This window comes from Pipistrellus hanaki (assembly GCF_964339955.1).
Source record: "Pipistrellus hanaki genome assembly, chromosome: 18".
NCBI lineage: Eukaryota > Metazoa > Chordata > Mammalia > Chiroptera > Vespertilionidae > Pipistrellus > Pipistrellus hanaki.
Genome location: NC_140520.1, coordinates 31,628,826 through 31,655,691, shown reverse-complemented (window position 1 = coordinate 31,655,691; position 26,866 = coordinate 31,628,826). Strand labels below are relative to the sequence as shown.

General features: G+C 51.8%; 1 protein-coding gene and 1 long non-coding RNA gene across 2 annotated transcripts in view; one reads left to right on the top strand and one right to left on the bottom strand.

The window, feature by feature from the left end:
- Positions 1-1,800: 1,800 nt before the first annotated feature.
- SLC26A9 (solute carrier family 26 member 9) lies at positions 1,801-26,424 on the bottom strand (the record flags this gene model as incomplete). The annotated part of the gene is made up of 20 exons (XM_084865870.1): positions 1,801-4,143; positions 5,096-5,167; positions 9,212-9,357; positions 10,714-10,768; positions 11,832-12,119; positions 12,737-12,850; positions 12,989-13,081; positions 13,216-13,285; positions 13,984-14,090; positions 15,746-15,841; positions 16,395-16,472; positions 16,881-16,994; positions 17,279-17,426; positions 18,125-18,207; positions 18,528-18,680; positions 19,424-19,588; positions 21,331-21,506; positions 22,127-22,237; positions 22,339-22,478; positions 26,300-26,424. The coding sequence occupies 20 exons, from the start codon at positions 26,422-26,424 to the stop codon at positions 4,096-4,098; spliced, it is 2,382 nt and encodes a 793-aa protein (XP_084721996.1). The 3' UTR covers positions 1,801-4,095.
- The window catches only part of LOC311612748, a 67,066-nt gene continuing 51,621 nt past the window's right edge, over positions 11,422-26,866 (top strand). Inside the window, exons 1-2 of the long non-coding RNA XR_014793345.1 lie at positions 11,422-11,443; positions 13,226-13,308. This is a non-coding gene — a long non-coding RNA (uncharacterized lncRNA). The remainder of the gene's footprint in view (positions 11,444-13,225; positions 13,309-26,866) is intronic.

Here is a 26,866-nt window from a genome sequence, read left to right as displayed (position 1 = left end):
TTGCAGGCCAGTCATGCCCCCTGGTGACCCAAACCCTGATCTGGAATTTATTTACCTTCTACAATTGAAACTTGTAGCCTGGAGCGGAGCCAAGCCTCCTGCTTGCTCAGTGGCTGGCAGCCATTTCTATTGGGACTTATGTACCTCCTATAATTGAAACTTTGTAGCCTTAAGCAGGGGCCTGGGCTGGCCAGAGCAGGTGGAAAACTTTGCTTCCTCCATTACTGGGGGCAACCCTACCCTGCTCTCTCCAGCTCTGTGATTGCTGCCATTTTTCTTGGATTTATCTTCTATAATTGAAACTTTGTATCCTTGAGTGGAGGCCTAGGACAGCCAGGGTGTGTGGAAAGCTTGGCTTCCGTTGCCGGGGAAACCTAAGCCTCTCAACTGCTCTCTGTGGCTGCAGCCATTTTGGTTAGGTTTATTTGCATACTTGCTCTGATTGGCTGATGGGTGTGGCTTTAGCAGAGTGATGGTTAATTTGCATATTACTCTTTTATAAGGTAAGGATGATGGACTTCCGGCAAAGCCATCTGGTCCAGTACTTTTGTTTGCTGGGAGATTTTTTTTTTAATTTAAATTTTTATTTAAAAAAATATATTTTATTGATTTTTCACAGAGAGGGAGAGAGATAGAGTTAGAAATATCGACATCGATTAGCTGCCTCCTGCACACCCCCACTGGGGATGTGCCCGCAACCAATGTATATGCCCTTGACAGGAATCGAACTCAGGACCCTTCAGTTCACAGGCCGACGCTCTATCCACTGAGCCGAACCGGTTTCGGCTTGCTGGGAGATTTTTTTGATTACTGATTCAATTTTATTAGTTGTAATAGATCTATTCAGGTTTTCTGATTTTTCCTGAATAGTTTTGAAAGATTGAATACTCCTAGAAATTTGTCCATTTTGCCCAGGTGGTCCAATTTGTTGGCATTTAGTTGCTCATGGAATTCTACAACAGTCCTTTGTTTTTCTGTGATGTCAGTTGTTACTTCCTCGATTTCATTTCTGATTTTATTATTTCTATCATCTCTCTCTTTTTCTTGATGAGTCTGGTTAAATGTTTGTCAATCTTGTTTATTTTTTCAAAGAACCTGCTCCTGCATTCATTGATCTTTTGTATATTATTTTAGTCATTTATTTCTACTCTGATATTTATTAATCCCCCTCTTGTACTTGCTCTGGGATTTATCTATAGTCTACCCCTTTCCACTTCATTTCTGTCTCCTTCACACCTTTGTTGTTTTTCTGACTCCTCTTATTTCCCATTGTTAGCAAACAACTTTTGGAGCCAATCTAACTCATTGCACAGTTTGGTCCTTTGTATAGCTTTATGCTCCTTGCATTTTCTCACAATCTGGGGAGGAAAAGCTATGACTAGATATGTGTTTCCCCAAACCAAAGATTCTGAAAGCTTTGTTAACCATTGATGGGTTGGCTTTGAACAGGCATCTCATGAATGTTGAAGAATTAGCATGTGAAGGTATACAGAGAGATGATGGGACTTTCACCTCCCTGATAGCCACAGAAATTACAGAGTGGGCTCGGAGCTGGTCCTGAGTATGTGGGTCTCTTAGCCCAGTCTTCTTACCCTAACCTCTGCTCTTCAGCTGGATCGTGGAGTTTATTCATTGCTGGGAGTGGAAAACCAGAACCTGGAGGGGAGCTGAGAGCCTCATGTTGAATTCTTAGCTCCTATTGCTTTCTCCCAACTCTCCCCCAGGACAGTGAAAAGCAAGGCCAGATTTTCTTGGAGGTGATGTGTCTATCTTTTCTGGAAAACCACCCAAATGCACACATTTATTCGTATTTCAAAAGCACTTTATTACCAAAATGAACAAAAGGTGAAAGGCATTTAAATTAAATAAATTACACAAATGTCTCAAGAATCCTGGCTTTCCCAGGAACCACATCATCACAGGTCAGTATCACTAAGAATATTTGAAAGTATTGAAATTCTGGATTATTTCACCACCTTGCCCTCCTTTCCTGCTTTGATCATTTCCAGAGAGTGGTCTGTGTGAATCTGTGTTCTTTCCAAAGTATTCTGAAAGTGAAGTTTTCTATAATATCTTTCTATGACCCCTGTGTTTCCAATTCCAATGGGACATGCTTCAGGACCAACTCCAGGCCATTGTGAGTCAGTAATCCCCATGAAGCCTGGGGCTGGCCTGGTGGCTAATGGTTACTTAATCAAGTCCCCAAGGATAGAAACATTTGGTTCAAAGGGGATCTCTTGACTTGGATGTCCTGAGACTCTGTGATCTTTTCCCACCTCCTACGCCTAAGCTAGACTTTGAAGGAGGTGGAGTAGGGAAGGGTGAGTTGTCATTGGCTAAGGTCTTCTCTTTCTGGAATTTGGCACTTTGGGTGCTGGGCATGGTGAATCCCAGATAACATTGTCTTCTGCCTTCCAAGTTTTGAGTTCCATTGGCAGCCAGATGGCATAATAATTCACACAGAAGCAGTGCTTGTAGGCCAAGAATCTGTTGGCTCTTTGCCAGTACCCACTCCTTTAACTCTAAGAAGACTTGCTAGCTGACTGGCTCACTCAACACACACACACAAACACACACACACACAATACAGGTCAGGTTGAAGTTAGGAATTGGTACATTTTTCCAGGCTGGGCCAGCCCAACCTGTTGGGCAGGGGTCATTAAGTTGAAAGAGCTTGGGCGATGCAGTGGAGAGAGGCCAAAAGGTTTTTTGTGTGCACATCCATGGAAATTTCCCCAAACACTTGCACATGAAACCTATGTATTTCCAAGTCACAGTTACCTCCTTATGTTCAGAGAGAACTTAACTCCTCATCTTTCCTAGAAGGAGGCGGCCTCGGGACCTGAGTTTGTTAAGGAATCCCTGTGGGGGAAGACCCAATCTGGGTCGGCCCTTCTCCATGTTCTGTGCCTAGGTAGGGGATGTAGCTGGTCTTTTCGGAGGGTGAGGGTGGGGGTGGGGGAAACATTCTCCCTTGCTTGGCTGAAGGATTCAGGCCCCAAGCTGACAAAAAAGAGTTAAAGTCATTGGCTCTTGCCAAGTGAAGAAGGACGAGACACATTTCCCAAGTGGAGGAAGCATTTCTCTGATGGGCTGTCAGGTCAGGGGGACTGTCCAGGCTCCCTCAGGTCCCACCAGTTTTCCCTAAGTTGGCACTAGCATTCCACCCCCATCTCTGGTACAAAGAGGGAATCCCCAAAGCTTTCGTGCAGAATAACTGGTACCTACTGCTAGGTGGCCAGGGGATTCCTCCTATCAAGCGGAAGGGAGCAGCCCCCGAGGGCAGGAGCAATGGTAATGTTTCAGGAAGCCGGGGCAGCTTCCTTGGCGAACTGCTCTTGGGAGGTAGTTCTGTGGGCCTTGAGGGCCCTGGCTACTCCCCAGGCTCGACTCTGATGTGTTGAATAGCATGGAGGTCCCAGCAGCCTGGAGATGAGGAGGAGGAGGTTGTACAATCACCAAGACAGAGATCCTGGGTTAAGGGGAGTACAAGGTGCCAGAGGTGCAGGGCTACCAGGAACAGAGTGGGGGCAGCTGGAAGGGGCAAGTGACAGAGTCCTAAGCAAGTGTGTTCCTGTGTCCTGTGACAGCTTGATGACACCATTTGATACTAAGCCATGCATGCCAAGGGACACTCTTGAAGCTTTCACTCCAGGTCAGCATTCACACGTTCCCTCCTGTTCTTGGTTCATGCTTCCAGTCCAGTAAGTCAGGGCCTCTGGTCAGCTGCCATGGACAGCAAACAGGACGCTTGCTGGCCAGGATCACGAGGGTTAGCAGCAGCTTTCCCTGCTTCTGAGACTGGCTCGCTCTAGAGATGCCAGGAGGGAGGCAGGGTGACGAGAAAGGAGGAGGAGGAGGAGGAGGAGGAGGAGGAGGAGGAGGAGGAGGAGGAGGAGGAGGAGGAGGAGGGGGGGGGGAGGAGGAGGGGGAGGAGGGGGGGGAGGAGGAGGGGGAGGAGGAGAAGAATAGAGAGGAGCCGACGTCCTAGTGGAGGTGCTGTCCTCTCTCCGCCATCTGCTGTGATCCCAGGCTCATCCTTCATGAAGTCCCAGGTGCCATGCGCTCTGGAGGCAGCCTGGGACCTGCTGGGCCTCACAGGGCCGTCAGAGTCTCTGTGTGAAACATGCCCCCGAACATCTCCTGCCGGGGAGGAGAGGGGAGGAGAGGGGAGGAGAGGGGAGGAGAGGAGCTGCGTTAGATTCTGGAGTTCTGCGTTGGGTTCAGAGTGGCTGAGGGCTGAGATCAGACAAGCTCTGTAGTCCTTTCTGGCTGATAAACTATTTTGGTCCTGCCCAGCAGTTTGGAACATGCTGGAGATTCCAAGGGACCTAGAAAGCAGCCTGCCAAAGCTTCCTGGCTCTGGCTGTATGTCTCAATGTCTCCTGCACTCCATTGACACTCCCAGAGGTGTGCTCAGAGGGCCACGGAATTCAAGCCCGTGAAGACTGGGAAGAAGCATGAAGTGAGATGCTATTTCTATCTGATTTCTTTTAATTCAGGGCATCAGGAACAGAAGACCCCGAGGGGATAACCCCTCCCACCTGCATAGCTCTTAGCTTTTAAGGCCTGTCCACACGCGGTAATATTGGCCCTACCAGAATATAAGTTTCCTAAGACAGGGGGTCTTCGTTTTGTTCACAGCTGTATGCCCAGCCTGAAACTGGATAGGCAAGCAGTAAGCACTCCACAAATACCCGTTGAGTTAATGAAGGAACAAATGAATCCCCTGCTAATCTTGTGAGGTGGAGGGGACTTTGTAATGATAAAAACCGGGGCCTGGTGTTGTTATGTGGCTTGCCCAGGACCACGTGAGTGATGTGTTGGAGAGTTAAGAATAGATATTAGTTCTCTAGGACTAGATCCAGTACTCTTCTCTTCCCCCCCCCCCCCCCGCCCCCCTCAGCCCCATGCCTTTCAGGGAGTGAGAAGAATTAAGACCTGCTATTAAAAGAAAGATGAGAAAGACACTTTGTTGACTTCAAGATGACTGTTCTGGCCTGGAGGTGAGAGAGCCCATTGAACACCTTGGATGTGAGAGGGTCTCCTTCCTTCCCCTGCCCTCCACCTCCTGCCCCCCCCCCCCCCCACTCACCTGCTCTAAGTCCCAGTAGCTGGGGCTCTCCTCCTCCGAATCGTATAAGGAGATCTCAGGGTCCACTGAAGTCTAGAGGGAAAAAGTGGTACAGAACGAGCTCCGTGACGGAACCACACAGCCTGGTGCAGGGTGAGCTCCGTGACAGCCACACAGCCTGGTGCAGGGTGAACTCTGTGACCGAACTACACACACAGCCTGGTGCAGGGTGAACTCTGTGACCGAACTACACACACAGCCTGGTGCAGGGTGAACTCTGTGACTGAACTACACACACAGCCACACAGCCTGGTGCAGAGTGAACTCTGTGACAGCCACACAGCCTGGTGCAGGGTGAACTCTGTGACAGCCACACAGCCTGGTGCAGGGTGAACTCTGTGACCGAACTACACACACAGCCACACAGCCTGGTGCAGAGTGAACTCTGTGACAGCCACACAGCCTGGTGCAGAGTGAACTCTGTGACAGCCACACAGCCTGGTGCAGAGTGAACTCTGTGACAGCCACACAGCCTGGTGCAGGGTGAACTCTGTGACTGAACTACACACACAGCCACACAGCCTGGTGCAGAGTGAACTCTGTGACAGCCACACAGCCTGGTGCAGGGTGAACTCTGTGAAGCCACACAGCCTGGTGCAGGGTGAGCTCCGTGACAGCCACACAGCCTGGTGCAGGGTGAGCTCTGTGACAGCCACACAGCCTGGTGCAGGGTGAGCTCTGTGACCGAACTACACACACAGCCTGGTGCAGGGTGAACTCTGTGACAGAACTACACACACAGCCTGGTGCAGGGTGAGCTCCGTGACAGCCACACAGCCTGGTGCAGGGTGAACTCTGTGACTGAACTACACACACAGCCACACAGCCTGGTGCAGGGTGGACTCTGTGACAGCCACACAGCCTGGTGCAGGGTGAGCTCCGTGACAGCCACACAGCCTGGTGCAGGGTGAGCTCCGTGACAGCCACACAGCCTGGTGCAGGGTGAACTCTGTGACAGCCACACAGCCTGGTGCAGGGTGAGCTCCGTGACAGCCACACAGCCTGGTGCAGGGTGAGCTCCGTGACAGCCACACAGCCTGGTGCAGGGTGAGCTCTGTGACCGAACTACACAAACAGCCTGGTGCAGGGTGAGCTCTGTGACCGAACTACACACATAGCCTGGTGCAGGGTGAACTCTGTGACCAAACTATACACACAGCCACACAGCCTGGTGCAGGGTGAGCTCCGTGACAGAACTACACACACAGCCTGGTGCAGGGTGAACTCTGTGACCGAACTACACACACAGCCACACAGCCTGGTGCAGGGTGAGCTCTGTGACAGAACTACACACACAGCCACACAGCCTGGTGCAGGGTGAGCTCCGTGACAGCCACACAGCCTGGTGCAGAGTGAACTCTGTGACTGAACTACACACACAGCCTGGGGCAGGGTGAGCTCTGTGACTGATCTACACACACAGCCTGGGACAGGGTGAGCTCTGTGACCAAACTACACATACAGCCTGGTGCAGAGTGAGCTCTGTGACAGCCACGCAGCCTGGTGCGAAAGGCAGGCTTTCCTTCTTTCTTTCTTCTTTTTCTTTTTCTTTTTCTTTTTTTTTTTAATATATATTTTATTAATTTTTTACAGAGAGGAAGGGAGAGAGATAGAGAGCCAGAAACGTCGATGAGAGAGAAGCATCGACCAGCCACCTCCTGCACACCCCGCACTAGGGATGTGCCTGCAACCAACTTACATGCCCTTGACCGGAATCAAACCCGGGACCTTTCAGTTCACACACCGACTGAGCCAAACCGGTTTCGGCGAAAGGCAGGTTTTCGGTGGCACCATGTGTTCGGATGCACAGCTGCTCTCCTGCCCCTTTCCTCCCCTCCCTCACCTGCTCACAAAACAGAGCCCCGTTCTGCCTACACCAGAGGCTGCCCTCTGCGGGCATTTTAAAGGCAGGGAAAGTGTACTTAGCTTACACTGACAAATGGCCAGCTGCCTGACTTCAGGGAATCTGAAGTTTCCTCACCAAACTCGCTTTGCTGGCTTTTCTACTCACCATGCTGTTGAAAAGGGGGTAGTGTGATTTATAGAGATGAATATATTCCGTAATACGTAAACGTATTACATATTGTGGAGAGCGGCTACAGTGTTTGGACAGGCTCAAGCCTTGGACTGATGAGAGGGCACAGTCCTCTCGTGGCCACGTGCAAGTCCTGGGGGGCAGAGCCCTCCCAGCACAAGTATTGCCAACAGCTATGGTTGTCAGCTTGAACCTATGGTCCAAACATGTGGCCCCATGTGCCTAAGTGATAGAGGCTGCAAGTAAACAAAGCTTGATCAGGTGCATGTAATTGAGTGGGATTGAAACCCATGGGAATGTTGTAAACATTTTGACCACGCCCTCACTTTGCCTCGTGGCATCTTTCTTTTTTTGTTCTTATCTGAACATTAATATTCTAATTTTTGTTTTTGAGAGAGAGGTAGAGAGAGAGAGAGAGAGAGAGAGAGAGAGAGAGAGAGAGGGAGAGAGAAACAGTGATGAGAAACACCAATCAGCTGTCTCCTGTACCACTCCTACTGAGGATCAAGCCTACAACCTGGGCACATGCCCTGACCAGGAATCCAACCAGCAACCTCCCGGTTCATGGGACAACACTCAACCAGCAAAGCCACCTGGCCAGGGCCGAACATTAATATTAAGACACAGCTTGCAGTTTGTGGTGCTGTCTCTAGCTCTCCGTCAGAGAGGGCAGTGTCCCACCGAAACCCAGCCTTCATTCTCTTGTCTGTCTTTTCTCAATCCTTCACCGCCGCCACTCAGATTCTCCCTTGGCTGGGCTGGCGTGGCACAACATATAATATAACTTATTTTAAAGACATAAACTGTGATAACTGGACATTATTTGTACTATAACAAATGATAAAGATCTTCTCTTTTGCTGTGTGGACAAGGCTCATTAACTGCGCTGCATAGTTTCTGTCCACATGTCGAGGGTGGGAGCCAAGGTCTTGTGTATTGCTGGGCAGCCTTTCAGTACCTAGGACAGATGGCTTCACCTTCATCAGTTTCTTAAAGCAAAGAGCACATTGTTGCTCTGGGGCCAGAAAAGGCTTTGCTATGACCCCAAGATGGATAAGGCCCAGTTTTATCGAGGGCTGGGACACAGAGTATTGGGTGGCCGAGGACGGGCTGAGCTGGGAGGGGACTCTGGGAGGTGGGGGTTGCAGAGAAGGCCTGGGTGGGCTTTTTCTGCTTCCCCAGCTTTTTATTTTTTTAATTCTACAGTGTTATTTGTAGCTCATTTGCATACCACTTACTGAGATAGTAAATTAGATGTCAAGAAACTGAGATAAAACTCAAATCCAGTTTCTTCATTCATCACCAGCCGAAAATCTGCAAGCTCTGTTAAATTTAAAGAGGCAGGCTTACCCCCTCCCCCCCCTCCAAATCTCTTCTAGCTGAAGGAGGAGGAGAGGTGAGCAATGCCAGAACATGGGACATAGCTGAATTGGGTGTTTGTCTGACTGGACACTAATTTTTTTTCATCTTTCTTTTTTTGTTCTTATCTGAACATTAATATTCTAATTTTTGTTTTTGAGAGAGAGGTAGAGAGGTAGAGAGAGAGAGAGAGAGAGAGAGAGAGAGAGAGAGACAGAAACAGTGATGAGAAACACCAATCAGCTGTCTCCTGCACCACTCCTACTGAGGATCAAGCCTACAACCTGGGCACATGCCCTGACCAGGAATCCAACCAGCAACCTCCCGGTTCATGGGACAACACTCAACCAGCAAAGCCACCTGGCCAGGGCCGAACATTAATATTAATAAAAGATTTTACCATATACAAAGCACTTTCAAGTGACGTAAAAGATATAGCTATCAGTTATTCCTAAAGCAAAAAAAAAAAAAAAAAAAAAAGAAAGAAAGAAAGAAAAAGAAAAAGAAAAGAAAAACGCATTGAGGCATGCAATGTTAGTTTTGGGTGTCCATTCTACAGGCAAGGAAACAGATTCGGAATTGGTTTTGGCACACCAAACTTCTCCTGTGCTTGTTCTCATGCCCCCTGGTCCTGCTATTTCCATGTCCTGGGGCCTAGGACCCCGTAGGTGCCCGGACCTTACCCCTTGGAAGTCAGGTGCTGGGGCCACTTCTCTGGCATTCGCCTGGGCAAAGAGGACCGCGTCGTGAATGCTGGGAAAGACGTGGTTGCGCTCTAGACACCCATCTTCAAAGACGCCTCCATGGCTAATGTCATTGTACACCTGAGCTGGAGGGAGGAGAAGACCACCTTCAGAACGCAACAGTCACTGTGGATTGGACCTGGGGGTGGAGGGGGCGTTGGTGAAAGGATAGGAAAGAGAGGCCCGGAGGTCACTCTCTTGGCCTCCGAGGGCTGTGGCATTGACCTTGCAATATCAGTTTGGAACAGCAGAGGGCAACGTGAACCTGAGGATGCTGAGCCTCCAACCCAGGGCAGAAGGAAGCAGTTTGATTCAGGGAGTCGGTACTTTGTGGCCATTGAGAGGGAAAGGCGAAAGTAGTTCCTGAGGAGGCTGCTGCCAGTTCTGTCTTTTGAGGGTCCTTCCTTCCTCCTGCTGACCCAGGACTTTCCCGCAACGTCCGTGTGTGGCGGAGCTCCTACCCCTCTCGGATCTCGGAGCTGATTTCCTGAGGAGTGTCCGTGAGGGGGCAGGAGCCTCTGGCTCTGATTCTGGAGCACATACCCCGTGCACATCACTGCCATCGCAGACGCCCTCTCCCAGGGCTGGGACATGCTCAGGCCAGTTCTGAAGGTGGACAGGCCGCCCCTGGAAGGGCTCTGACCCTTGGTGGGAAGCAGGGTATGCAAGTAGGTGTCCCTTCACATGCTCTTGTGTGTCTGTGTGCACGTGCTGTGTGCTCATGTCCCTGCACTCGGAGTGTGTGCTAACGATGAGAAAATCCACTGCTGTGTGGGCATGCCCTCCGGCTGTGTATATGTGTCCTGTGGAGGTTGCATGCATATAAAACTGCATATCGGCATTCCCTGAGTAGTAATGATATATGTTTCATTTATTATTCATGGACTTTCAGATTTAGAGAAGAACCCCAAATTCATCTAGTCAACCTCCTTATTTTACACCAGAGGATTGGTGTACAAATTCGTGCATGGGGGGTAATCGGGCCCATCAGGACCATGGAAGGTTGGCTGTGGGAGTGCACTGACCACCAGGGGGCAGCTCCTATGATGAGCGTCTTCCCCCTGGTGGTCAGTGTGCATCATGGCGACAGGTTGAGTGGTCATCTGGACATTTGATTACTTAGGCTTTTATATATTTAGACAGGTGACAATTGATCCCTAGACAGATAAAGTGACTTGGCCAAGGATACATGGCAAATTAGAATCCCAGTTATCTTAACTCCATCATCTCCCACTCTGCTATTGAGATCCCTAGGGTGTTTATACAATATGGCCACAGTCTCTTCTGACTTGTGTCTGAAGCTTTCCTGAGCAGGCAGGAGTTTGGGGGACTATATAGGGGCTCTCATTTCCACCCCCTTCCTTGTTCAGCATCCCTCCAACCTGTTTGTTCCCACCTCACCCGCTTGCCAGTCTTTCAACCTCATAAATGCCTTCTCTTACCATGGATGTTCACCAAGAAGACCTTCACACCGATCTTCCCATAGGTGGAGCTCAGCTAGAAGCGCCGGGGTAGGGAGGACAAAAGGAAAGGAATGTTCTGAGTGGGTCTCCAAAGTGATTCGCAGAACCCATTTCAGAGGGGAAGCCAAGCAAATAAGCAATCCTGAGAGCCCCGCAGCGGAAGATAAAAATAGCAGCAAAGCACACACCACTTCTCGCTGGAGTGTTGGCTCGAGGCATCTCTGAAAGGCAGGGAGGAAGTGGGGCTTTGCCAAGGAGGCGGGCACTTAAAGTCACCACGGCCCCTTCTGATGGGGCCAGAGCTTTCCTCTCAGTAGCTTAGGTTCCCAGACTCCACCTCCTTCCCCACATTGTGGCTTCAGGCAGAAGCTGCAAGGGAGACCCAAGACCTGGGGAGGCGAGGGTGGCAGCCAAGGCCCACCTGAATTTCAGATCCAGGCCAGGGAAGCAGGCTGAGCTCCGAGCTGGGACGAGCTTTTGGGGTACCTGGCCAGTGGTGATGTCAGCCCTTATACTATGCTCTCCTGGACCTGAGCCAGCTCTGAGGTTGGCTGACTCAGCCCTTGGAGGGGGTTGCTGAGAAGCGGTCAGGTGAACACATGTATTCAAGGTGCCCTGTGGGCAGCCTGTTTGGCCCAAGGATGTGGGGCGCTGGTGTTATTTCTTCCCTCCTCAGCTGGCCGGGACTGGCTGATGCTAGAGTGTGTGGGTGAGTGTGGGAAGGAGCAGCAGACCATGAACCAGGGCCAAGCTGGACTCCGCTCAGAGGACCCTGGGGTGGGTCCCTGTGGCCGGCGAGGGAGCTTGTGACGGCCTCTGCTAGAGAGGGGTGCTTTGGGGGGGGGTGCGACAGGGGGGCCTGGACTTCTGGTCTCCCTCTCCAGCCACCCATTCCTTGTCTTGGGCTGTCTGGGCCCACTCTGCACAGAGCCCCTTGTCCTGGCCACATCTGGGAGAAAGGGACCCTTCGGGCCCTTCAGTCCTGTTGGCATGCATCCTCCCTCAGCTTGTCAGAATGAACGCAAAGCAAGAGTGGGGGAGCAGAAGTGCGGGTGTGCATGGGGGTGACTTGTGCTCCCTGTGCACAAGGGCCTCACCTTGGCCAAGGCTTTGATGCCCATTAAGTCCACAAAGCTGACCCCACTCATGTCGAGGATGAGGGTGTGGAAGGTGATGAAGGGCGGGACGCTGGCCAGCATGTCAGTGGGCTCCCGGGGGGTCTCGGCAGGGGCCGGCGGCTCGCAGCGGGAAGCTGGGGGGCTGTCGGGGCTGAAGGTGATGTAGGACACGCCGCTGCTGGCACCGTTCGCCGGCGTCTGGTTGTTGTTGGGGTCGGTTGGGGAGGGGTTCTCAAAGTCCTGCTGGAGTTCCTGCAGGGAGACAGTCTGGAGGGAGGGGGTGGGAGGTCAGCCAACCGAACCAGACTTTGCTGCAGCTCAAGTAGGGCCAGGGAGCCTGCAGGTGAAGGAGAATCACTGCACTTGATCCTGGTGAATACAAACCCCGAAATCCTCATGGGAGAGGCAGCCCCCAAAGGCCCTTCCTTAGGCAGGGCCTGCAGCGCGGTGTCTCATGACCCAGACAAAGTTGGAGGATCCCTCCAGGAGAGGCACCAAAGCCACTGCCTACTTCATTCTGGGAGGGAGCCTTTGGGAAGAACTGAGCTCTTTTTTTTGCATTTTCCCATGCCTGCTCTTTCTCCCACATGCATCGCCACCACGCTGTTCTGAGTTGGCTGGGTACCCTAGGAAATTCACTGCTGCTCCCCCCAACCCCCCGGGTTGTTCATAAGTCCATGGTTCATATCCTATGTTAAACACAGCATGGGGGGACATGGGAGCTGGTCTCCCCTCACCCACGGATAAGAACGGTCAATGGCCACCAAGCATTGTCCACGGAGACTTCTGTCTTTGCCTGGAAGGGCGCTGGGAGAAGGAGGGGCCCCAGGGTGCAAGATCAGAGAAGGCAGGAGAAACCATGGCTGGCCCTGGCCTCAGCTCACCTTGGTTTTCATAAATAGAGACTTCCTCTGTTGTGTGGGCATCGCTCTCCCCCTCTCCTGCTTCTTGAGGTATTTTTGCTTGGCCAGCAGCACTTTCTGGGCGTCCACGCCCGTCTGTGGGGAAAGAGTCAACAGCAGGCGTGACCTCTGCCCTCTTTGAAGGAGGCCTGCCCTTGGCTCCCAGCCCCCTTCCTTCCACCTTCAGGTCACTCTCTGCCCAGCCTTTATGGTCACCGAAGGGCTGAGATTTACCTTGGCAATGACTTTTTGCCTGAAGATCTCTGAGTTGGCGAAGTAGAGAGGAGAGCAGTAAGTGACGATCTTAATCCCCTGGATTTCCCGGACCTGTGACCGGGAGGCTGAGTTTAAGTAGCAGAAATGTCTTTATTGACTTTTTATTTTAAAAATCCCTATCCCTTTTATTTGGGGACGGTGGGAGGGAGGGCAAAAGAGGAAGTTCACAGGCTTGGATTACACACCCTATTGTAGGTCTTGGGATTCACATAAATGTCCGTGTCCATGACCTGGGCCAAAGCGTAGCCATTTCGACTGGATGAAGAAGAAGAAAAAACGTAAGTGAATGCTAACAGCCAATGGGCCTGGAGAGATGCTGGGGCTGGGGGCTGGAGCAGAGGCAGGGTCCCTTCTGCATTCCTGGGCACCGGGATGCATGTCTGGTGGCTGAACTGTAACCAGAGGGATGACAGGCCCTTGACATAGTTCCCGGACTGGGGCTTAGTGGGAGAGAAGGGATGGAGGTACACATGGCGACAAGTTATGTGGCCCTAACGTCACTTCCTGGTCTTGAGTTCTCAAGAGGTGAAGGTAGGGTTTCCCTAACATTTAGCATCCTTCTTACCCTGGCCTGGACACCCTGGAATGTCCTATTGAATCTCTTTATAGGAAGGACACGATATCTGCCCTCTGGCCTCATATGCCCCTGGCTGGGGTCCCATGTGTTCTGGTGACTGGCAGTGCCTTTAGAAGGACACCGAGTCTTACCCACCTGATCTTCCCCTCCTTTCTCTAGCCCCTGGCCCTCCAAGATCACAATGGCTTCCTCTGGGGTTCCCAGGATATGGGAAGTCAGGCAGCCCAGCCTGTGCCCACAGTCCTGGCTGGGTTGGGCTCTCCTGAGGCTTGGCAGCACCTCCTGTGCCAGGCCCAGAGGCAGCAGGGTTGGTGGGCTGGCTCAGGGTCCCCCCCCTCAATCCCCATTGTGTCTTTGGGGAGGGGCTGTTACTTACAACTGGGTCTGGAAGACCACAACGAGGATGGAGAAGGCGACACCCACTGCCACACCGTAAGGCAGGCTCAAGAAGAAGGAGGAGAGGAAGCTCACCACCCAGACACACTGTGAGGAAAGAGATATGAAAGCAGACCTGGGAAGAAAACTGCCTCTTTCAGGCAGTCTTCCTGGATTTGCCATGATCGTCCTCTGCCAGCACAACCCAGACCCACCCTTCCACTTTCATGCCAGTTTTGTACCGTTTAATGTTTTGGTGACATTTGTCCCTTCCTCTCAGATTGAGTGTGGCCCCCTGGTCTTGTCTTGTTTTTAATCGATAAGCCCAGCACACCCAGGTCTTTGAGGGCATAATGATAAGAGCAAGAGTCTTGGGGGGTCAGTCCTGAGTTCCAAGTTTCGTTCTCCCACTTCTGGCTATGTGAGCCTTAGATGCCTAATCCACCTGCTTCATGAAAGGATGAACGAGTTAAGAAACAGAGAGGTCCCAGCCTAGTGATGGGCACCCAATGGGTGATTGAAAGGCTTGAGTACCTTTGTCCATCTACCAGTAAGCTGGGAATGCCCAACAGGGCTTAGAGATGCCTCCTGGCCTGATGGCCTGGGGGCCTGGTAGAATTGGATTCAATGTTGATTGTTGGCCCCTATGTTCCTTTAGAGTTCCCCAAACAGCTCAAAAGAGAATAAATCTACTCAATTTCCATAGAGAATTGTGAGGAACAGATGGGAACCCAGAGCACTATGAATATTCAGGATTAATTGCCAGAGCCAGGGGGTGTTGGGATGGAGTAAAAGCAAATCCTTGGGCTGGGAATTGGGACATCAATCTTCTCCTTTCCTCACTCACTCACCCAGGAGCCAGGTGGGTCATTCACTTCTCTGGCTCCTGTAGGAGACAGCCCAGCCCAGAAGTTTGGTATCCAGCACTTGGAGTTCCAATCCTGACTCCACCACTTACTACCTCTGTGGCCTTTGACGAATTACTTAACCTCTCTGAGCCTTGGTTTCCTCATCTCAGAAGGAGATGAGGAAATCCTCTCTCATAGGTTACGGTGGGGCTTAAGTAGGGATAACACAGTGTCTCCAATACATGTTAGCCTCCTCCCTATTGTCCAGTGGAGAACATGACTCACTGCCACGTAAGTCAGATTGTAGAGCTCTACGGTTACACGGTGCTTTCCCACCGTGATCTCATTTAATCTTCAGAACCAGTGTATGACGCAGCCTTGACTGTCACCTTCATATGCGTGAGGAAACAGAACTCCAGAGAAGTCTAGTAACTTGCTTAAGGCTCTGCTTGCTTTATGTTCTTTTTTTTTTTTTTTTTTTTTTTAAACAACAACATGATCTCTTCTGCTTTTTTTTTTTTTTTTTTTTGGAACGATGAATCAAAAAAAATAATAATAGCTAAGTTTTATTGAGTACAGATTCAGTTTGGACAATGTGCTCCCTTCTTGTGTTGTCTAATTTCTTCCTCCTAAGCAACCCTGGGGATGGGGGAGAGCAAGAAATATCCATATCACAGACGAGGAAGCTGAGATGCAGAGAGGTTAAGAGGCTTGCTATTGATTATTGAGCCTGTGAATGTCTGAGTTAGGATTTGAGCACAGGGTGTCTCTCTAAAACCTGAGTTCGTAGCACCTGGTGATGCCAGTTCTGAAGCAGCTAACCAGAAAGATCATTCACAGGAGAAGGGACAGGGCTGTGAGGTTGGAGAAGGGGACAGGGCTCAGACAGGTACACAGAGGCCACCTGGTACCTACACAGTCCAGCTTGCTCTTCCTCCACAGGTAGTAGGGGTCGGCGAGTTGCTTGAGGGAGTTCTTGAGGTTGACAGCTATCAGGGCTCCCAGCACAGACTAGGGAAGCAGAACATTGTTCCTGTCACTGGGGTGTCCCCTTCTCCCTGCCCTTCCTACGAACACACCTGACCCTGGAGCCTGGCAGGGCAGAGCTGAAGCTCAGAACACTTCTTCCCCAGAACCCCCAAATCTCTGCACCCAGGCTTAGGATTGGAGAGCAAAGGAGCTAGAGCCATGGGACCCATCCTGGCCTCCTCTCACCCCTCCCCTCTTCTCTCACACCCGTGGCCCATGCCTAGAGCCTTCCTATGCTGAGGCTCATGGGTACTTGTCAACAGACTAGGGACTCATTCCTGAGGTTTGGAGGCTGGAGTCTGGGACCAGCCCTGAACTTGTGAGCTGTACCGCCACTGGCACATCACTTAGACATTCTCAGCCTCAGTTTCCCTCACCTGTAAACTGGGAAGAGTAAACCTGTGTTGTCTACCACACAGGCTGTGATTAGGTCAAAGTACGACAATGACAACACTTTGTAACCTGCCTCATGACCCTTAGGAGTTGCTTTTCCTGGAGTCTTTTGCTGGCCTCTGTTCTCCTGCTGGGCTCTTACCTTGGGGAGAGGGTATAGATAGGACCCCAGGACCAGCATGGTGATCATCACCACCAGAGACACACACAGGCTTGCCACCTATTCAGAGAAAGAGTTGGGAGTAGGGAGTGTTGCTTCCGGTTGGTTTCCAATAGATGCCTTTGGTGGAGTGGAGACCAGGGAATGGAGAGGAAGGTGGGAGAAGCAGCTGGCCCGGCTTGCAGGTTTCTGGGATCCTCTGGGGCAGTGGTCGGCAAACTCATTAGTCAACAGAGCCAACTATCAACAGCACAATGATTGAAATTTCTTTTGAGAGCCAAAATTTTAAAACTTAAACTTCTTCTAATACCACTTCTTCAAAATAGATTCTCCCAGGCCATGGTATTTTGTGGAAGAGCCACACTCAAGGGGCCAAAGAGCCGCATGTGGCTCGCGAGCCACAGTTTGCCGACCACAGCTCTGGGCAACTGTTCAGTTCCCCATCCTCCTCCCTGGCCCAGCACTCACCTGGGATTTCCCTCCAGCTCCATCCACAGCCAGAGTGACGGAGAGAGCACAGCAAATGACATGGATTTTAAAGAAGGAGCCAAAGAAATTGCTGCAGCCCAGGGCAATCATCTCCTGTGGGACAAGGGCGGGATTAGGCAATGGAGATGTGGGCATGGGGTGGCAGGGTGGACCACACCGAGTCGGCCATGCAAGCTGGATCTTGGGCCCAAGACATGACCTACTACTCTAAAGCCATACACACCCAATTAAGCAGAGGTCAGCTCTTGGGGTCATACTCCCTCCCCACTGGCAGGCAGCTTTCCTTACCTCGGTCCAGAGGCCCAAGTTATCTTTTCTCTGGGCTCTGTGGGCCCCGGCCTGTCCTGTTCAGTCTTACCGGGGGTAGCAGGACCTACCTGGTTAGGATCCACATCATAGCCATGCTTGCTAGCCAGGGTCCGACCCACAGCCAGGTTGATGACATAGCCCACGATGGCCAGGGAGAAGGCTGTGCCAACCATGTCCTTCCACTGTGAAACCACAGGCAACACAGGAGTAGGGAACCTGCCAAGGAGCCAGAGGGGAGGCAGGGCCCAAGGGTGTGAGGAGAGGGAGGGCACTGAGTCCTTCAGCAGCTCACAGGGAGCAGCAGGGCCCCACTGTGTGCCAGGGTCTCACGTGGTTACCTTTCAGCCTGAGTCCTCAGTACAATGCCAGAGGGCCATCACTCCCATTGACAAAGTAGGAATCGAGGCTTAGAGGACTGGGCTTGTCCAAGGTCTCAGAGCCAGTAATTGGCAGGGCCTCATTGGTTCACACCCAGATTCTGGACTCTTTACTCTCACCAGCCCCCCATGTTGTGAGCACCCCCCACCCCACCGGCTGCAGTTCTGCAGCCCAGCCCTGAACGGCCCCTCCCAGGGCCCAGCGGGCTGCCTGGCACAGAGCGGATGCTTAACGAATTTGATTCATCCTAACAGCTTCCTGTCCACGTGGATAAAAAGAGCCAATGCATTAGAACAGGGTGAAGAGCCAGATAAGGGCTGATCAGGGAGGCACTGCTTTAATAGCCCCACTGACTGAGACTTCCGGGGGGAGTGTGCCAGTTAAGACTCGCTGTTCATAAAACAGCCAGCATTGGCCCCTCGTGTGGCTCTTCTCCGTAATAAGTCATAGTCGCGGTCCATAGCTGGGCAGTGTCATAGGGTTTAGGATGCACTTTCATAGAGTTCATCAGGCTTTCCAGCCCTCCCTGGACTCACCCATGTTGGATCTCCCCCACGATCTGCATGTGATACTTTTGGGGCATCTTACAGCCCCCAGAGATAGCTGTTGCCACCACCACCTGCAAACCCCAAAGTGGAGAATGGGGATTGGTTTAAAGTTGGGGTGAGTGCAAAGGTTTCTCTCAAGCCTCCCTTTTCTCTGGGGAACCCAAATCTCACTTGCCTGCCTCTTTGAGTGGAGAAGACTCAAAGGGAACAGGAAGAGTGGGGCCATATTCAGGGAGGTGGGAGGGATTCATCTCTGACTTCTTGCTCTACTGGCTGACAGTGGAGGGGGTGAGACTGGGGAGGGGCGCCCTGGCCCTGGCTGGACCTGGATGTCTCTTCTCCTAGCCTCTCTGATCTGGCCCTCAACACCCAGCCCCGGTTGAGGTCTTACCACAATCATCTCTGTAGGGATGGGGAAGTGGATCTTGTGCATGTAGCGAGCGTTGAGCTCCTTCACCAGCACCAGGAAGATGCCACTAATGAGGGCGAAGATGAGCGAGGCGATGTTGGTGTGGGGGAGGTTTTTGCAAATGTCAATGAAGGTCTGGTGGAGAGAGCATCATGCCTATGGGCTCCCACTGCTTCTTCCCCCACCACCCGCACCCCTGGATGGCTGACCCCGTGAGGGGATCTCATCAGTACTCATGGAGGCACCCAAGCAGAACCCAAATATTAGAATTGATTCTAATCAACAGGATTGATTCTAACCCACCTCCCACTCCTCATCTTCTCCGTAGCCCAAATGATCCTTCAACTGCCAATCGGACCTGAAGCCATTGCCTAGGGGACAGACCTCAAACATCATTGTCTACCTTTCCTGCCTCTTCTCAGAGTCAAAAAAATTTGGCTCTCAGTAGAGAGTCCAGAATCTGGGTGTGAACCTGATTAGGAACACAATGCTATTTCCCACCACCCTCTCCCAAAGGGCACAGCAGGAGCTCATGCTGGTCAGGGATGCTGATTCCCTTTCTCTTCCTCCAGAAAGAGGTCAAGTTAAAGAGGGTAGAAACTAGACGTAAGGAAGGACTTCCCAGCCAGTGGAACAGGGAACTTAGTAAGAGGCTACCTCTCCTTTTCTACAGGGATTAACCACAGGGAACCTCATTGAACCTTCAAGGTCACGTGTTTGACCCTCCCTCCCAATGTGAGAACCCCCTCAGCGTCCTCTCCTAACATCGGGTCAGCCGGCCCTTGCTCAGGAGCATCCCATGATAAGAAGCTCACAACAGTGAACTTGGCTGTTGTAATGAGCCCCTCCCCATTTGCAGGGCACTATTCTAGACTCACAAAGACGATGGACCCTGGGCCTGTGTAGGAAGGGATGGTCAGTCCAAAGATGTACTTGAGCACCGAGATCAGGATCTGCAGGCCGGCAGCCGTCATGAAGCCCCGGATGAAGGATTCGGAGAGGTAAATGGCCACAAAGCCAAACTGCACGAAGCCCAGGCCCATCTGAGGGGGAAATGACCAAGAGGGTCAGCAGCTCCCACACTTGCCTGTTCCAAACCCAGGGCTGGAGTTCTGGGCAGCTCTGGGGAGCAGCAGCCCTAGGGAAATGAGTCCTTTGTGACCTTGTCTTCCTTTTTAATGTGCCAGCAGAATTTTGGTTCCTTAAGGACACTGGCCTCTTTGCCACTCCACCTCTCTGTCTTCAGTTTCCTCATCTGTGAGTGAAACTGGCCCTCCCTCAGTGTTTCCTCGGTTCGTGGATGACTCTGCCATCCACCCAGTTGGCCAAACAATACCTTGGGAGTCATCCCTCCCTCACCTCCCACATCCCATCTGTAACCAGAGCCCAGTTAATTTTGCTCCTGGCAAAATGTTCCTCATGTCCACTCCCGTCTCCGTGGCTTTCTCCATGGCCACCACTGGTCTAGGCCCTTAGCACTCTTTAAAAAAAAATATATATATATTTTATTGATTTTTTACAGAGAGGAAGAGAGAGGGATAGAGAGTTAGAAACATCGATGAGAGAGAATCATCGATCAGCTGCCTCCTGCATCCCCCCCGCCCCCCACTGGGGATGTACCCGCAACCAAGTTACATACCCTTGACCAAAATTGAACCTGGGACCCCTCAATCTGCAGGCCGACACTCTATCCACTGAGTCAAACCAGTTTTGGCAGCCCTCAGCACTCTTGCCTGGCTCTCTGTATGGTCCCCAAGAGGATTAATTCTAATTCACCTCCCACCTCCTCATCTTCTCCGTAGCCCAAATGATCCTTCAACTGCCAATCGGACCTGAAGCCATTGCCTAGGGGACAGACCTCAAACATCATCGTCTGGTCCATGCCTACCTTTCTAGCCTCTTCTCTGGCCCGTCCCCAAAGGCCCCCTGCCCTCCAGTCCCACTATACTTCTTGCCTTGCCATTCCTGGTCAGTTCACCCTCTCGGAGGCCTCGTTGCTTGGGGGGATCTTTTTCTCTGCCTGGACCATCCTTCCATGCCGTATTCTTTTGCTTCCTGGTCACTTCTAGTCATCCTTTAAGACCCAGGTCACCTCTTCTCTTGGAGGAGAGGCCGTTCCTAACTCTTTTCGGTGTTCCCACAGCGGTTTGTATGTAGCTCTATTATGCTGCTTATCTCACCGCCTACAAATTTATCTGTTGACATGGCTATTTCCTCTGCTGGGCTGAGAGCTTCTGGAAAACGTGGCCTCTTTCTTACTTATCTTTTATCCCCAGGGCCTAGCCCAGTTCCTGGCACAGTGAAATAGCTAGGAAACATTAACTAAATGAATGAAGGAATAAAAGGTGCCCTCTGAGGTTGCTTCCTGTGCTTGCATTCTATCAGGCCGTGTTTTCCTTCACAAAACCCAGCAGAGTCCTTTGCATGTGGCAAAAAAGGAATTGTGAAGTGTAGGTGATGCCATGGCTTGGAGCAGAGGAGGCTGGTGGAGGATAAGAGAAGACAGGAAACAGGAGGACTGTGCTGGCAGAGGGCTAGACACTGGAAAGGGAGTGGAGAGAAGACACGAGTGTTGAGATAGTCCAAACTCAGGACAGTTTTATCAGGTGTGGATGCTGGCCGTAAGGACCTGCTGGGGGTGACATCTGGCTTTTTAAAGTCTTTGGGGGCCCTGAGAATGGGGAAGATGGAGGAGGTAGAGCCCTAAATCAGCTTTAACATCAAAGCTGGGTCTTTGAGTCAGGGGCAGGGTGGTCTGATGGCAGGGATTTGGCCGGCTCCTCACCTGGATGATGGCAGTCAGGCAGGCTAGTGTTGCTGACACGTGCAGCCTCTCGGCGTCCATGGCTGCTGTGTCCACATGGGTCTGGTTGGTAGCATTGTTGAAGATCTGGAACTTTGACTCTGGGGCCAGCTGCAGACAGATGTTACCCACCAGGATACTGATAACAGCAAAGGTACCTGTGGTGCCCCACCCAGCCAGCAAAAATTAGAGGTTTGGATCAAACCCATGGAAACCATCAAGGGGCCCAGGATCGCTCCCGACCTCCAAGGGGATGGAGCCCCAGGGCCTCCAGGCTGCTCTCCAGCGTAACACCATGCATATCTGACCATGATCTACTGTTTCACCTCAGCTGTTAATATTATTTTGCTGGACGCCTGAGGAAGTGTGCTTGGAAATACAAGCAGGACCCGACCCAGAAGCAGGCCTTGTGGCCAGGTCCTTTCTCTGTCTCCCTTAGCACCAGAGAACTCCCCATGTCCCCCTCCGTGGCCTGCTGGGACCAGCCTGGGGTTAGAAGGTAATTTCTCACGGCTGTTGAGCACTTTATGGCACATGGTTTATCTTGTTGCACCAAGTCTCCCCCACATTCCGGGGAGGAAGGCAGAACAGGTAATGCTGACTGAGCTCGCAGAAGCTAAGTGGTTTCTCCAAGGTCACGGAGGACCTGGGACTGACACAGTGATGGTCCCTTGAGAACCAACTGGCATCAACTAGAGGAGTAGGCAGATGGAAAAATCACCTGAACCCCCTTTCATCCCATCCGTCCTCCTGCCTGCTGGGAGGGGAGAGGTCTTACCTGGCACCATCTGGTGTATACCCCCCAGGAAGAAGTAGGTCAGGAGGGGGAAGAAGGAGGAGTAGAGGCCGTTGACTGCCGGAAGGTTGGCTAGAAGAGCAAATGCCATGCCTGCGGAGGACGAGAGGATGAAGGCTCAGGGACACGGGGATCACGGAAGCCACAGAAGGTGAGGGTGGAGAGGAGCAGGCCTGGCTGAGAGGACCCCTCACCTTGTGGCACCTGGATGGATCCACCGCTGAGGCCACCAAGCAGGTCGGGGACAATGTAGTCTTTGATTTTGTACTTGGGGAGCCAGGAGAGCACAGGGAGCAGCCCAAACACCACGGTTTTGATCTTGGCCGGGGAACATCTGGAGGAAAAATGGGCAGATGTCCAGGCAGCGCTGCCCAGGCTTGGGCACCTCCAAGTTGGGACGGGATTACAATATCCTGTTGCTGATCATCATTCATTCAAAATTTATTCAGAATGTGATGAGCACGTGTACTGGACAGTAGGCCAGACACTGAGAAGGAAAAGCAGGGACTTTCTCTTGAGAACCACCAGCATATCCTGTGCATGAGCTGGAGGTCTTCTGATGAATGCTGCCTGCAGGGAAATCTGTAAGACTTGGCTTAAAGGCATGGATTTCTCGGTGGCTTAACCTTCTGAGGTGTCAAGTCCAGGCCCATCTCAATTGGCCCATCTCCAGGAAAGGCTTCTCTGAGATTCTGGCTGATTGAACACAGGCCTGGGCCCCCTTGTCTGGGCTTCTTAGCTCCATGAGTGCCCCATGTTTAATGACTTGCTTTTCATCTCTCTCTCCCACTAAACAGCAAACTCACAACGGTGAGAAGTCTGGCTCTCTTGTCATTTCTGTATACCATGTGCACTACATTGGGGTGCTTTGTAAATATATGTTGAATAAATGAATGAGTGAATAAGTGAATGGATGAGCCGGTATTGAAACCCAGTCTGGCTCAGCCAGTGTTGACCTATGAACTAGGTCACGGGTTCAGTTCCTGGTCAGGACACATGCCCAGGCAGGGGGTATTCAGGAGACAGCCAATGATTCTTTCCCACCATTGATGTTTCTACCTCTCTCTCCCTATCCCTTCCTCTCTGAAATAAAAAAAAGAAAGAAAAAAAATGCCCTAGCTGGTTTTGCTCAGTGGTTAGAGTGCTGGCCTGCAGACTGAAGGATCCCAGGTTCGATTCCAGTCAAGGGCACATGCCTGGGTTGTGGGCTCAATCCCCAGTGTGGTGGCATACAGGAGGCAGCTGATCAATGATTCTCTCATTGATGTTTCTGTCACTCTCTCCCTCTTCCTTCCTCTCTAAAATTAATAAAAAAATGTGTTTTTTTTTTAAAAAGGAAACTCAAAAAAAAAAAAAAAAAAGGAAACTCAGTCTGTTCAAGGGTATATACAATAAACTATCGTGGCAGATTAAGTATTTACAGTTGTTTGCATGGAGAAATAATAATACAATAATACAATAATAAAATAATACAAGAATAAACTGTGTTTTGTGTACTCAGAACTGTAACCCCACTTTCGCCCCACCTTGTATTGCTAAACACATTTTACAGATTTAAGCTCACCATTATCTTTCTACGAGTGAATACCATACATTTTCTTGCCAACAGCTCTAGTTACCAGATTGTTTGTCTGACTGGGGATCCTTCTCTTCCCCACCCCAAGTATTCTTGGTAAAAAGAAGGAATAGGTTACAGGCATGTTGCTAAACCTTTCTCTTATGGAAAGTGACTGTGTTCTCACTGTAATAACTCAAACAGCACAGAAAAAGAAACACAACAACAACAAAAGCAACTCAGTCTGAGTAGGGGCTACTGCCATCTTTCTGAGAACTTCTCCTAGAGGAAGGCTCCATTGTGCTGCAGGGCGTGTGCCCCGTGGACCCAGCATCCTTCATGTGCGGTGACTCCAAAGCCAAGTTTGTTCCCCTGCTAAGCCCTCTGGGAGGGAAGCCTGGGAGCCGTTCACTGATTGGTGAGCGCGGGGTGGGAGAGTTGGTCCCTGCCCTGTTTGTCGAACACCTCGCGGCCCTTTCATAGAAACGCAGGAGCGGTCAGAACAAGGGCCTGCAAACCGGAGGGTGACAGCTGGGGGATTGATGACTGGAAGAGGGTGGGAGGCATTTGCTTTGCTTTTGCCAGTTGCGGGAACTCAAATATCCAGGGCCCAGCGGATGACTCACTGGCCCGCTCTGATTAGGCCTCCTTTCTTGCTCTTTGCTGCGGTTCAACAATAGTTTCCCTGTCACTGGGTCCCCTGGATTTCACCCAAGACTGAAACACACACAGAAAATGCTTTGCACCCTGTACTGTCCGTGTAGACTTTCTACCCGAACCAACACTCGGTGGAAAAGCACCGCCACCCACATCTGACTCCCTCATCCCCTCTGGGGCAGGTGGACGCTTCTCCCATCCCTGGGATGATGAATGGGAGTCAGACTGGTGGTAAGTAGCGTAATGCATCTCTAAAGCCTTGTCCCAGGAGAGAACCAGCCCTGCAGGAACTCTCACAGGCTTGTTTGTGGCAGGGAAAACTGGACTCGTGAATAGAGAGCTGGCTAAAGAAAGAGAAACAACCCACTTGAAGGTTCATTCCTGCCCAGCCTACCTGCCCAGCCTTACTTGCAAGCCTGCCTTAGGTTGAGCAAAGCAATCTGAAACTTGAGAGAAGAGCTAGAAAGTGATGCCAAACACCTATACAGAGGCTCTGAAGGCAAGAAGGAAGTGGGCAGAGGGATTAGCTTTCTTGACATTCATTCCTTCACTCATTCATTCATTCAACAAATATTTATTGGAGCACCTTCGGTGTGCCAGGCACTGTTTAAGGCTCCCATGCCAGCCTCATGAGAATTCTTAGTTCCCTACATCCCTTCATCATTTTCATCATCCCAAACTTTTAGGACAACAGCAGATACCCTCATCCCTCCAGTGCAAAAACAATCCAAACGTGAATTCATTGGGCGCCGAGGAAGGCAGAGCCCACCTCTCCGAGGAGCACAGCTGTGGGGGCAGAGCCTGAACACCAGGCACCCCAGGCGCTGGCTGTAGCCGGGCAGAGATGAAGCCTCTCAGGAGAGGTAGGGTTGGGCCCGGGCTTTTGGTGAAAACTGAAGTGGGTGATTCCCCTAGTCTGAACCAGTTCCACCTGCATCTCCACTCCAGCCACTGCCAGTGACCTCAATCCAGGTAACTGAATCAGGGAGTGGGGAAGAGCAAGCCAGCCTACAGTGAGGCCTGGGAGTGGCCCGCGCGCCGTCTGCCAGAAGCCTGGGAAGGGGGAAGGCGAAGAGGTGGCCTCAGGCTCCTGGAGTGTGGGTGTAGACCACCCCCTTTGAGGCCAGGCTTCACCACCCACCACCCCACCTCCAGGGACCTGACACCGGAAATGGCCCAGAGGCTGGAGGGACCACGTCCTGGTAGGTACCCTTCAGGGGCCGCCTTTGGGCATTCTCTGGACCAAGAGAAGGAAGGACCATCTAGGACAAGGTGACCAGATCATCCCGCTTTTGGTGGGACAGTCCAGATTTTTAACTATTTTTCCTGTGTCCCGCTGCATTTAAAAAAAGTCCTGATTTTTGGAAAGAATCTTTCCAATCTTAAAAAAAAAAAAAAAAAAAAAAGATCGGGACTTTTTTTTTTAAATGCCGCAGGATGCGGGAAAAATTGTTAAAAATCTGGTCTGTCCCGCCAAAAGCGGGAAGATCTGGTCACCTTAATCTAGGAGGGAAAGAGGGCAAAGAGCATGGGTGATGGTGGCTTCCGATGTTTATTAACAAGGAGGGGATAGGACATTGCAGCAAAGGGCTCTGATGCCCCTCACCCCGTGCCGCAGCATGCCCGTCTATCGCTCTCTTAAGAACTCAAGAAACACTTGAGTGGGCTGAGTCTATGGCAAGAAGACCTCATGCAGGGGGTTGGGGATGGTCCCGCTGAAGCTGCGAGTGGTCTTTGCTCCTCCTCCCCATCCTCCCTGGGGGGGAGGGGGGTCTCAGGACAGTTGAAATGATGGGATCTTCCACTCAGGGTCCCACACCAGCCCTCCCAGGGCTTCCCCCGAGCCCCGTGTGAGGGATGCTGGTGTGAGAGCCACACGCCTAGTGCGGGAGAGACGTCGGTGGGGAGCAGAGGGGAGGAGCCTGGGCGCTGGGTCATGTTACCTGAACGCATAGCGCAGCTTCTCTCCCAGTGGGTACGTCCGGTCCTTCTTCTGGAACTCATGGTCGAAGAGGGTGAGGGAGTACGCAGCTCTGTCTACCACGTAGCGGGGCCTGGGCTGGCTCATGTCTGGGGCATGTGCGGGCTTTGGGAGAAGCAGACAAGGGGAGGGAGGGTGAGGGACATGCCTCCTCAGTGCCAACCTTGGGCTTCTCTCTCTAGTCCTTGCTGCAGCCGTTTTATGTTTTATGCCGGGCTTCCCCGCCCCCCTCCAGAAGGTGCCTCCCTTCCTCCTTTCCAGTCCTTCCACCGGACTCACTGCTGCCGGTGGCCTTCCTTCCCGGGCGCCGATGATGCACACACTCGCCCTGGCTGTTTTGCTTGGCGCCCGGCACATGGCTGGCACCCTGCACCTGTGACATCACCGTCACCCCCGCTGGACACCACGCAGAGAGAAGGTGGGAGTGCGAGGGCAGGAGTCCCAGCTGGGATTCGGCGTATTGATTTGACCCCTTGCCTCCCTCCCCACCCCCACCCCAAGGCCCCTGGTGCCTCCAGAAGCCCCGCCC